Source organism: Glandiceps talaboti, chromosome 7, assembly GCF_964340395.1.
Source record: "Glandiceps talaboti chromosome 7, keGlaTala1.1, whole genome shotgun sequence".
In the NCBI taxonomy this organism is placed as follows: Eukaryota; Metazoa; Hemichordata; class Enteropneusta; family Spengelidae; genus Glandiceps; species Glandiceps talaboti.
In genome coordinates, this window is record NC_135555.1 from 15,743,457 (window position 1) to 15,757,348 (window position 13,892).

Here is a 13,892-nt window from a genome sequence, read left to right on the forward strand (position 1 = left end):
CTTCCACCGAACACTTTATATACATGAACTTAATCAAGATACAATTGTATAATATCACAAGAAGGTGAAAAACTTCTTCCTACTTGGTACGCTTTTTGACTTCCATGTCACCTCAGACCACTATTTTACCATTGTACTACATGGTGAGATACATACAAAAACACTATACACTGGGTCTATTGTATGACGTCTGCAATTCAAAGTGGGTTTTTACGCCTGATTTGAATATCAATACAACTTTTACCTTTACATTCCATTAACGTTGAATCCATAGCGTGTTCACTCAGAAGCACACATTACAAGACATGGTGTATATACATGTACATGGACATCTTTGCAGGCTGTTTCTTTCTTTTTTTTGACCACTTTACACATTTTTAGGACATACTTAACACTTAATGACAAATCACCACCGTTTTTCAAATTGTTTTATAAACAAGGGGATGACCTTCAAAAGCAATTATTCCAAATCATATCCCCACATTACTTTGTTTTTTTACCAACACTCATTGTTATAACACAGGTTATACTACAATTAGTAATTATTTTGCCAAAAGTCTATCAGAAATTTAGTTTATCAACATCTTAGATACTTTTAAATCTTAAATATTTAATAATTCAAAGTGTTTTCATACTTTCAGACTTTTTATAAACCTCAGACAAAATAAATCACTTACAGTGAATATAGATTTTATTTTGTATGTATACAGACACAGACAGACAGACAGATGGACAGGCATTCACTCACACACACACACACACACACACGCACACACACAAACACACACAAACGCGCGCGAGCGCGCATGCACATACACAGAGGAACACAACAAAATCCCTGGACAGACACTGGCCTTGTTTTTCTTTCAAATGTTAATTTCTTAATATGACTACAAAAAATAATTCGGTAAAATATGTTTATTCTGACAATAGGATTATGCCTACACAAATGGAATTCTGTTACCTATCCATGCTGTATGTATTACTGGTATCTGGATTCATAGTGTCTACATCAGGATCATTACCATGTAAAATATACAACTACACATACATTGATTGTACACATAGGGAGCTGTACCATCTACCCAATGATCTGCCACCATCTACAACTCACTTGGAACTATCCTACAACACCATCTCAAATCTATCACCAGACAGTTTCCGAGGCCTTGGAAATTTGGTAGATCTGAGACTCAACCACAGCAGTATTTCAACTCTTGCTGAACATGTTTTCTCTTCTCTGGTAAAGTTAGAAGTACTGGATTTATCTTCAAATCAACTGACAATGTTATCATCGTCAACTTTCTCTGGACTACACAACTTAAAAGAACTGTATTTGTTTCAAAATAACTTATCTGAACTACCAAATGATATATTAGTAGATCTCACAAAGTTACGAAAGATTAGCTTATCAAGTAACAAATTCTTATGCTTCCCACTTGTACCTCTTCAACAGCTCATCAACGTTGAGGTTATTTACTTTGATTCCAACATAATATCTGGAAACTGTACTGATATCAACTTCCAAAGTTTCAGGAAACTCCAAAGTGTGTCACTTCATAATTGTGGTGTTGATGATGATATTTTAAGCAGAATTCAATTTGGTGATATAGAACTCACCACACTCAATTTAAATTCAAACGGCATAGTGGCTCTCAGACCAGAAGTTTTCACAAATCTAAATCATGTTATGTCGCTTGATCTCTCAAATAATTTACTTACAACTATATTGATTGAGATTCTTGATGTTTTTTATGTCTTCAAAAATTCTAGCATCAAAATCTTAAAGTTAAACAACCAACGCCTACCACTCAACTTCATAACTAACAACACCTTCAGAGGTCTTAGGGACACTTCATTGGAAGAACTATATCTTAATAAGAATAACTTGACGAGTCTTCCTGATGGAGGTTTCCAATGGTTACCACACTTGAAGTTACTGGACATCAGTGCAAACAAACTAGTCAGTCTTTCAATGAAAGCGTTTGAAGGCCTTCACAACTTAGTCACTTTGAATATGAAGTTCAACAATCGCGAGGCTGAGTCAGTTGATGTTGCTAACCTCTTAGAAGCCATAAGTGGATTGTCAGCTTTAGAGAATCTCTCTTTTCGGGACATTAAACTTACAGGTGAAATTCCTTCACATGCATTTGCTAAATTTAGCTCTCTGAAATATTTGGATCTTGCAAGTAACAGACTTAGTTTGAATACCGACAGCTTCAGTAACCTGTCTCAGCTTCAACATTTAGATATTTCTTATAACTCTATTCGGTCGTTTCCACAAAATGTATTTTCAGATTTAGTGTCATTAGAGTTCCTCGAACTAAGTGGTTCTGATGTAGACCCATTTGAAATTGAAAATACACATCTTCTGACTAACCTAAAAAACCTTAAGACATTGAATTTGCCCTTAAGTTGTATGACCTATTTACATACAGATGAATTACCATCTCTACAGGAATTATATATAATTGGAGATGACACCTTACTGTGCCTTGAAATGAGTCAGTTAGTAGAACATCATCCACCCTCACTGACCAAACTTGCTTTTTTCTCTCACTGTGTTGATTTTGACATCACAGATGTGACCTTTCTTAACATTACATTCATAGGAATGTTTCGAATCTCATTGTATTTTCAAGACAAATTGAGAGACTCTAAATTTCTAAGTTTTTTTCCAAATTTAGAAGAGCTTTCTGTCCTCGCGGGAAACTTACAATATTTTGACATTCATCCCGGTGAGCTGACTCACCTCCGTACACTTGAACTGACAGGCAACAAAGTATCAAATATAAATCCACAATTGATCCCAAACCTGCAATATTTGAATATACAGAACAGCCCATTTGACTGCTCAAAATGCAACATGGAAACATTTGTTAACTGGATGAAAACTGATAAAGTTGTAAGCTTGAAAAATCCTTACTTATTGTCCTGTGCAACACCAAAAAAAAAAGCAGGAACACGTCTTTATGAATTAGAGTTTGGGTGGGAATGTAATGTGTTACTGATTGTTGGTGTGACAATCGCATGTATTTTTGCCTTTTTTACAATCTGTATAACCCTTTGTGTTAAATTTCGCTGGTACATCCGACATGCTATCTTCTTGATAAAACTGAAATGTGGAAGATATCAACTTCAAGTCAACAATGATGAAGAAGAAGAACCACTAAACAAGAAATATGATGCTTTTGTTTGTTTTAATGAACATGACAGACCCTGGGTCATGGAACAATTAGTTCCTCACTTAGAAAATATTGATCCACCTAATTTCAAACTCTGTTTACATGATCGTGATTTCATGCCAGGTGTTGATATTTTTGAAAATATACTAGACAGTATCAAGAACAGTCACAAAACTATGTTGATACTGTCACCTAACTTTGCAGAAAGTGAGTGGTGTTACTTTGAAATGAGAATGGCTCAAGATCATCTATTTACGGGCAACAGAGATGTTCTTGTTTTAGTTTTATTAAAAGAAATCCCTGATGATGTGATGCCTAGAGTCTTACGTACACTCTTCCTGACTAAAAAATACATTAAGTGGACAAATAATGCAATGGGTAGGAGACTTTTCTGGGAGAAATTAAAAGTTGAATTAAGATCTGACAACAGAGTCAATAGAGTAGCCAATGTCTAGCTATATGAATCTTAAGTGTATTCAATTATACCTGGTCCAGATTTTAAGCACACAAATGGCATTTCAAAGTGGATCACTTAATTTTATAAAATATAAAATTGCACATAATTTTGTGCATTATGCTTCAACGGTACATTAAACTCATTGTTATGTTAGGCAGTTGTGCCTGTGCCTTTTGCTTATACTTTATTAAAAGGAAAAGTCCAGTCAAACTTATTTTTGCCTTTACGTATTTGTATTGATAACTGCTATTGATTTTAATACATACATGAAATGAATTTAGACCATAACATAGAGCCTTTATAAATTACTTGTATTAAACTTGAATGTCATGTTTAGAGCACTACTTCAAATGACATGTGTTCATTTTGAGGACTTCCTGCAATGGTTTTTGGGGAAAAGCCTTTGCGATGACATGACAGATATGTGCAGTCAAACTTATTGCTGCCTTTAGTGCACCTGTAATGATTACTGCTATCAACTTACATTTGACTTTAGGTACATGATAGCACATTAAACTTTGAAATCATGTTATGGAAAAGCTCTACTTCACTTGACAAGTGTTCATTTTTAAGGATTTCCTGCAAGGGTTTATTGGAAAACCTGTAGTGATGACATCACTACTACCCTATTCTCTTTTCTTGAGAAATACCAAGTCAGAAAGATGCAAGATACACATTTGAGTAAAGAAACCCTACTGCACTTTACATGTTCTTGTTCAGCTACCGGGGTGGGGGTGGATTTCCTGCAAGGGTTTGTGGGAAACCCCTTGTGATGACATCAAGAATACCTTTCACTCTTTGTCTTGACAAATACCAGGTCAAAAAGATACAAGCTTTAGCAAAGAAGCCCTACAGCATACTGCACTTGACATGTGTTTGGCCATTGGGAGGATTTCCCGCAAAGGTTTATGGGGTAAACCCCTTGTGATGATGTCATGAATACCCTGAACGTTTTGTCATGACAAATATAAAGAGTTGTAAGGTTCAAGTTTGAACATAATTTGAATTGATTTGAATATGTATATATTTTTGACATTTTACAACTTTAGTGCTTGATATATCTTTGTAAAACATTGGTAAGATTTCATTATTTCTCTTTATCTGACTCAATCTGACTCAAAGTCTGTACATATTTTAAACACTGGCTTAAATATTAAAAACATAACTTTGTCTTTTTAATAATATTGTCAAATACTGTTTTTAATGGATTTCATTATCACTAAAAAGACAAATTAACTGCAATGCCTGGGCCTAATTTTCACATTCTATGACTTGATGCTATGTATGAATAAACAGTAATTTTAAAATGAAAATAAATTCCGAGTTGAAATTTCAGTATTTCACTGTATACTTCTAGCCATCAAGTATTAGAGTTCATATTTTGACAAATGTAATAGTTCAGATTTTTTTTTCTTACACATTTCCGAAGATCAAACATATAATTACATTATAATTATAATTAATTAACTATCCATTCTATGAAGACATTTGTATAAAGTCGATAGATATTTGAGACCCTGAAATTGTGGGGAGTGATAAAAATTGAAAATGAAATTTCAATATTTCACTGTATGCAGTTGCTCTACTTTTTATTTAGTACTTTAGAGCAAGTGTTTATGTGGGCCCAGGCAGATGTCATTTGCTTGTTCATGAATTCAGTTAATTTTCTACACTGAAGTAGGGAGGGTTATTTTTGTGTTTCCCCACAGATCTGCAGACTGCATGGGCCAGACAAACACACACAAAAAAAGACCGACGCAGGGGTATTTAAGTGATGCGAGCACTGACTTCTTTTTTGGGGGCCTAAGTTACTCATTGACAAATTTTACTGTCATCCGTTTGTACACAGTGGATTTTATATTTTAGAAGTATATGTATATTTTGTATACTGTGACAAAAAAAAGGTGAAATTGTTGTATTTTAATCTGTATACATGTATATATAATGTATTACGTAATTATCAAGAAGAGAAAATAAAAATCCTTCTTAAATTTGTATTTTCTCTGGGTTTTTATTTTTACTGGAAGAGAGAAATTGCTTAAGAATTTCAAAAGAAAATAAATTAGGTCCTAATCTAAATATGGTGAATATTTATTGAGTGGTTGCCAAATTGAACCTGCAGTGACTGGCATGTACTCAATGTTGATTCATTGTAATTTTGACTCCATAGTGGATAGGAGGAAGTTTAATGTGTTATCCAATAAAGACCTATTTAAAAAAAATTAGACATAAAATTAGACAGTTCTATGACTGAATTCCACAAGTGCAAGTGTGCCATACTTACGGTGCAAATACTCCCCCCCCCCCCCATTACCCACACTGGCACTCACTGGTTCTGTTACAATCACTTTGTTTATCTAACTATTTATAGCCATTTTTAACTTAAGACATACCTTTTGTAGACCCTTGCTCATTTCCCCATCATCTTCACCTGGTTGTCGTTTATCATAGAATCCATAGTTTACCAAAACTGAAAGAAGATCTAAAATAGAAAATATAGTTAGGTTTGTTATCATCACTTCTTCACTTATCTTCAATTATTTTCTGTTTTTAGTTGATTTTAAATTTACTACCCATATAAAGAATTTTTTTTTTTACAATTTGATTGATAGTACTCAGAGGTTGATTGATGGATAATGGGAGTCTGAAATATAGCATAATGCTAGTCAAGTCTGACCCCTCTGTGTACTTGTTGTGCTAAAGTTTGTGCCTGTGGTTATAAGTGTGTAATTTATGAGCCCAACAGTGTATATAAACACTATGATCATCATTTTATTACTAATATCTTTTAATTTTTAACTCTAGAAAAAAAAAAGTTCTATATTGGACATATGAGAGTTGTCATAATTTCTTTCCAAGGTTATTTTGATTGTCACAATTACAACTAACAAGCGACCTATCGGTCAGAATAGCTCCGCTGGTTTTTTTTTTAATTTAATTTTTTATTTTGGTGACATGTAGAAGTGGTTCAGGTCTTCACTATGCAGTTTTGTTTTAGCGATGCAATAAAGTGGTTAGTGGTTTCATATGATGTCTTACTATAAAACACATTTTACACAGAAGTTGGTAATGTATTGTACTTTTATACCATAGTCACCATTTTATAACAGAAATCTACTGTTATGAAAAATTGCACAAAATCTCAGGGAAAAAATGACTGGGAAATACACACACAAGAAAAAGAAAAAAAGAGGATTTTGAGGTTGGCTATAAATAATTCCAGTGTCTTACAGCTGTAACCCTGGAAAATTTTAATGATGAATGAAATAAACTAGGGATCTAAAATAATTTTGAGGCAATTTGAATTTCAATTTTCTAACAAATTTACAAAGTCAACAACATTCAACTTGTACTAGTTGTGGTAGATATATATAGGGAAGAAATGTATTAATCGCCATCTTAGTTTCCGTACGGTACGGCGACAATCTCAAGTTAAGTACCCGGAAGAGAGTCATTTTCAGCCATACGTTACAGTGGTAACACTCGTTCATGTTCGGTTACCTTTCACAAAGAAAACACAACGAAATGGTTGAAATGATCTTTTTTTTTATTTCTTTTCATCACAACAACAAAATCTGCGTGATTGATCAAAAGTGTTGTAAACTAAACCAGAAAGAATTATCGGACTGGCTAAACTTCCCGATGAACTGGAGTAAGGTCCTACTACTTCCAAGTAAGCCTCGATAGTACTATAGTACGTGAGAAAATCGTCTCAAACTAGCGATACAACTTTCAAAATATAACTTGACATGTCTTCATTTGTTAGAGTTATACAATTCAAGACGGGTTTTCACTCGAAAACAACAATTCTGTGAATAATGACACTCTGAACGCAGCGATTTCTCGGACGATGTTACCACTGTAACGTATAGCTGACAACGACTTGCTTCCGGGTTAGTCCCTCGTGCATACGATTGTCGGCGATTAATACATACATCGTCTGATATTTTAATTCACAGTGTTTCTTGTGACCGGCGCCTGTCAGCAGACTTTGCCATTTTTTTCATCATTCCATTGTATTTAAACCTTGTACTTGACATTTCGCAATATTTATAATTCTCAACAAAATACCTCAACATGCCTCACTTCGCTCGTACTCAAAGCAGCCCCGCGCGGTATGATCACTGACACTGATGACATGATGAGAGAGAACCTTTTCGGATTTACATGTAAAACGGGGAAAGATACGCAAAACATAATGCAAAGTCTGAAGCCAAATTAAAGTTGTAATTATTTTAATTATTTTTACTTGCCAAATATTTGCATTTTGGAAAGGCAAGACACGTTCATGTCGTTTAACTTTACATGTGAACTGTCGGCCATAACTTCAACCGCATGTCTGGCATGCCCTTCCTTACGCAAGTTGTCTGAATTCTGGTTCACTGTCATTCCAAATTGCACGACAATATAGAATTAACCACAAGTTACATGTTATCTGAAAACATCACACTTTTATAGTGGGTCTGAAGTGTGATTTTAGTGAGTACCAAGAACGTCCTGTGTTGATACTCAAGATGCTTGCTGTGGAAAATCGCTCGGTCAAATGAGGTCACCTTCAGCTTCTGGTCGAATCAGGATAGAGTATGCAAATGAGGATGTTGCGGACTGATTTGAAGTGTACAACCCTGTTTCGAACAAACGCTTGTCATTTGGGCGCCCAATGCGTAGAATTATGACTATAGCACATATTACATTGCTTGTTTGACGTCAATAGTGTCTTTTGAAAAGTGGCAGTTTACTTAAAGTCTCGTCGACTGATTTCCAATATGGCGTCGGTCATTATGCTCATTAACATATTCATTTTTTTTTCAAATTACAAAAAAAAAATCATAAAAAATAAAAATGAGGATGTGCTGACTTGAAATTAACAAATCTGAGTAAGCTACCCCCTGCGCATCAACACGCCAGATATCAAAGCAATCTAATAAGAGGTTTTCAAGGAGTTGATGAAAATGACATTTTATGAAAAAAAATCATAAAAAATTGAAAATGGCACAGATCAACTTGGCATGAACAAATCTGAATAGCCTCCCCCCAGGGAACATGCACACCAAATATCGAAGAATTCCGACTGTCACTTCCGGAGTAGATAGTAAAAATATAAAAGTTTGACGGACACCTATGATTCACTCTACTCTCTATACCTCAATACCCACCTATACCTAAAGCTACGCTTTCAGCTTTCGCTGACAGCGGAGCTAAAAATGCAGTGTAATAATATAATATAAATTGTACAAAGTCAATATCAGCGATAATGCATCTCTGATAATAATAAAACATCAACAAAGTAAATGATCAAAGTTCTCCCCAGGAGTACTTATATCCAATTAATATTCATAAGCATGAATATGGATTTTGTTAATTAATATGAAAGGATATCGATTGCAGGTAGCTATCATGCGTAATTCAAACAATAAAAGTGATAGAATACATATTAAGATTAGATTCAGTGAATACTGTTTGGTGCTGACCCAAATACCAAGCAGTGTGGGGAGGATTTTGTAATACTAGTATGAGCATAGTTTCATAACAGGCCTTCATGATCAATTACACATCATCCTGTATCATACTTACCTCCTAGAATGTCTTTGACAACACTTATATTCTCCTTACAGTCAAGCTCACAAACACTGGCCAAGTTTTCTGTAAACTTTGCTATAACATTTGGCTTCTTTAAGTTGACAGTGATAAAACTCTCTAATGGCATGATGGAGGCTGAATGTAGTCGCCATAGCAACTCAAGAGGTAGATTTGAACACTGCGAAGAAAGTATCATCAATTGTTAAAGGGATACAAGCTGATATTATTATAAGTTTTTGGGTGTCTCTATAATTTTTGCTGCATATGTAAAACATACTCACCATATATCTTCTTACTTTACTCAACTATCATTTACGATTGACTGAACTCAATCCTGTTATAAACAATCCCATGGTGCACATTTTTATAAGTACAAACAATTTCAATGAAATCTGTACTATATAATCACTTGTTCTAGTAATGCCAGAAGTCGATTGTAATGTCCTAGAAGACATATGTCGACATTGATATTATACTAGAATAGTTAAATCAAAGGTTTTATGTATCATAGAAGACTCAGCCTGTACCACCTCAATGTCTTCAGTTCATTCTGGAATAATTTTTCCTTTGCACTAGAATCAGTTTCAATAATCTTCTCTTTTCTTTCCGTATATTCTTATTTATTGTTTGGGTTACACTTATTATGCACTGCAGTTCTTTGAATAATTCAAACCGAAAAGAGATTAGCAGAAAACACTGATAACTTAAACTGTATGTACATGTTCACATGATTATATACAATAAACTTCCCACCTGTTTGTTTAGTTGATCGATGAAACGACTTCTGTGAAAAGATTGTTTCGACGATAACTGTCGTATTACTGATACTAGTATGCTGCTACAATTCTGAAAGAGGTTTCCAAAGAATACAATCATGTGTACACATTAAAAAAGCTTATAACATGCTATAAACAGACAAACATGTAGGGTTTGGACAACTGCATTGTACCGTACATCTATAAGATAGTCTTGTTGTAAGACCTCAGATCTCTGAACTCAGAAGCTATTAAAGGTTGCTGAATATAAGCCGAGGATGACAATACCTCTGGAGTGAAGGACTCAACTGTTCCTTTTGCACTATGCTATACTATTACATGTATTGCATCATGATTTATGTCAGGCAAGGGATCTGTGTTGAATCTATGATGGATCTATGAAGGATCTTGACTATGTATTTAAAGAGACTTTAATACAAACAACTAACATTAAAAAGCATTTATTCGGCAATTACATATTGAGTTACTCTCTGTTATTCCTTACATTCAAAAATCATACCGTACCACATCAAAAATTGCCTCTCAATAGCACACTTCAGTTTATGGAAGTAGATGACACAACAGTGCATGACTGTATATTCTGTAAGGTATGCAGTGACATGCATCAAGCAGCCCCTTTCAAATACGAGGAAGACCAACGAGGGCTGAGCGACATTTTACAGTCTACCACAACTGTTACCCACTGGATTAATCATGACGCTGGTATTTATCAGAGAAACATCCTCCAAGTTTCTTAATCTCAACAACTAAGTGCTGCCTCATTCTTCTAACTGAAAAACTTACCTGTTGCTCAGGAGATAACAAAATATCCTTTCCATCTTCTCTTGTGTCAGTGCATAATAACTCACAAAATTTGGAAGCGCATGTGTTTGCTGCTCCGATGTGTAATGGCACTCCTGTGTTCTTACTCTGCGACTTCAAAGCTGATATACAACCTAACAAATATGAAGAGTATGTGTGTTTTGACAGCTGTAACTGGAAACATAGTAGGTGTCCAAGCTATAGTATACTGACCTTCCAGAACACTTTCCTAACATAAGCAATGTTGGATTAGACATAGGTACATGTAGTAGTAGTCAAGAGTGGTTGGCTCCATTCGGTTGGAACAACAAATTACAACTCATGAAAAAACACCGATGCATTTGCTTGTGGTAAGCAGGAATGAGAGAAGGTTCAGACAAAGACATATAAATTGTATTTAGTGCTAGTAACTTATCTTAGCTAGTATAAACACCACAGGAACCTGGATCTCATGATTGTTCATTACTGATAAAATGTTACATATTACAACAATTGAGTTTGACTGTTCGTGTTACATTATGACTTCCACAGATATAAGCAAGTTTGTAAAATATCTGTTAACCTACAGCACCGGCAGTGCTGTTGTTTTTGTATTAGTTGTACGGTTGTGTTTACCTAATTTTGTCTTTGTTTGAAGTCTTTCCTTGGCTCACTTCATTCAAGCAAATGCACTGTTATTTTTTTAGGGTTGTATATAAATGGACAATATTCTGTGTCCTAAAGAATTCAGTAAGATACACAAATAAGACTTTACCTGCTACACTCAACTCAGTTTCCTTATTGTTGTTTGCTTTATCATATACACCATCATCATCAGATATCACTGCTTGATGTCTGTTCCCAAAACTTGCCTGAAAACAAATCCATACAACCATACATGGTAATAGTGACTCATGATAATTTACTGAACTATACTAACATTGTATTCATAGATTAGTTTTGGATTAAAATCTTGGTGTCTGGTGTAAAATATGTTTGTTTGGCGGAGCTTTAGAAAAAGTTGACCCAGATTAAGATAACACTAATGCAACAATCTGGGGTTGAAATATAGCCCTTTAAACACCTTTAGGAGAATTGGAAATTTTGTGAGTTGGAAGAAAATAAATAACATTACCACATTCCTTTGTGGCTTCAATATTTGATTCTTGCTTTACTTTGAAAAGCATGTATTCAATGTACCAAATGTGGGTCTCCATAATACTTGAAGGAAAGGATGCATTGTGATATGTTTAATACAAACTTGGATATCAAATGCATTGGTTTCATTCACTTTCACTTAATATCAGTATAGAGCTGGCATGGGTCCGAACAGAGGCAAAAGTGACGTATGGGCCTTGATAGGTAAGTGCTGTAAACTTGATGTGAACTGTTCTACTCGGTAACTGTTATTTTTTGGTAATTGCAAAACAATACAAGTAGTCAACAACACATTCCTAAGCAAGGCCAACACATCAAGTTCTGATCAGTGCCAACACTGATAGGTGAAAGTGAATAAGAATAAAAATAAAAATTAATGCATTTTATTGCATTTAACATCAAAGTTTCCTTACCCTTTAATGGCAATTAAGGCCCATATGTCACTAAACTGCTCAATATATTGCGTAATGATGACATCACTATCACATGACTTGCCTCTAGCGATGTCAACAAATATGGCGGGCGGTTTGAAAAGAAGTAAATCGGCCGAATGTTTTACAGCTCCTGTATGTCACTTTGGAGTAATATTGACGACCAATAGACAGGTAAATCTTCTAATTAGATGGATTGGACCATTTACAGTTTAGTTTTAACATACTTTTAAATGAAAGAAAATACCCAAAAAAATAGTCCCCATTGCAGCTAATATACCTTTAATAGAACATCTGAGATTTTATTAAACATAGCAAATCCACAAGTTATCCTTTCCATTACGCACTGAATGGTTAGAATACTGCAATATCCACAACGCAAGATAAAGTACCTTTACAGCAATATGTTGCCTTCTTACCTCTTTGATGAGTCTATTGATATCTTGGTGATGGTCAACAAGTTGAAAGACTGCTTCCTGTAAAAGACCTTTACTACTTTCTGATAAATGATCAGCATGACGTCTTGATGCTGTAATAGTACAAATAACTAATATCATAACACAAACTGTCAACTAAGCAATAATATAAATGATAGTGCCATGACAACAAGAAAATAAAATTAAGTTGAACTAATCTACCAATTTTTTTTATTTTTTTTTTAATTTCATTTTATATGACAGGTTAATCACTCTGCTGTTATTTTCTAGGGAAAACATGAAACAAATTTGTGTAATGATATTAAAACATGGAATTCAGGCATGCATGACTTGAAAGCATAAATCATGTGTGTACACTATTATTACATTGCTTTAGTTGTTATAACAGTGATATGGTTGACATTGTTTTCATCCCAGGCTTTGCCCTGTATCTTTTAGTTGTCAATCAATCAATCGATCTGTCTGGTCTCTGCTCTGAGAACTTTCTTACAAAAAGAAAATCTGATGGTTGTTACGTTTAAACCCATCTACTGATCTAACATAGCCACGCTTTGAATTCGATATTGGGCAGACAACCATCCACTCCTTGTCAGCAAAAAAACTGCTGCAGCATCATGGTGCCATAAGTACAACCATGGAAATATAAGTGGGTTATACTTCTATAGTACAACACACTGCTACAAATGTGGTGGCATGCCAGTGGTGAGGATTGTCTCATGTCTTGCGTCTCGTTTTTCATTTTTGACAGCATTTTAACATTTTTTTATAAAATTTTTTGAACATTTTACAGAAATGAAAATTAACAATAAGAGAGGGTCATATTTTATGCCCCCCCCCCCCCCGTACGTAACTTATGACTGAAGGTTCCCTTACAAAATACAAGTCGCAAAAATCCTCACCCAGAAGATCTTTAAATGTCCGTTTATTTCTGCTACTGGCAATTCCTAGCTTGTCTGAGGTAACCCTCTTTGCCATCTTTAATGTCTTCTTCCAACACTTTCTCACATTTTTTCCATATTTCAAGCGTCGCGCTCCAAACGCGATGATCGAATGGAGAGCCTCGGCAGTCGGCGCGGCAGGGAGGTGAA

General features: G+C 34.8%; 2 protein-coding genes across 2 annotated transcripts; one reads left to right on the top strand and one right to left on the bottom strand.

The window, feature by feature from the left end:
- The first annotated feature begins 937 nt into the window (after window positions 1-937).
- LOC144438009 (toll-like receptor 2 type-2) lies at window positions 938-3,675 on the top strand. The gene has a single exon (XM_078127040.1). The coding sequence runs from the start codon at window positions 938-940 to the stop codon at window positions 3,638-3,640; it is 2,703 nt and encodes a 900-aa protein (XP_077983166.1). The 3' UTR covers window positions 3,641-3,675.
- Window positions 3,676-5,835: 2,160 nt separating this feature from the next.
- LOC144438010 (Fanconi anemia group A protein homolog) lies at window positions 5,836-13,779 on the bottom strand. The gene is made up of 7 exons (XM_078127041.1): window positions 13,704-13,779; window positions 12,787-12,896; window positions 11,554-11,650; window positions 10,782-10,933; window positions 9,217-9,400; window positions 6,036-6,112; window positions 5,836-5,850 (listed from the first exon to the last, which is right to left on the bottom strand). The coding sequence occupies exons 1-7, from the start codon at window positions 13,777-13,779 to the stop codon at window positions 5,836-5,838; spliced, it is 711 nt and encodes a 236-aa protein (XP_077983167.1).
- Window positions 13,780-13,892: the final 113 nt, after the last annotated feature.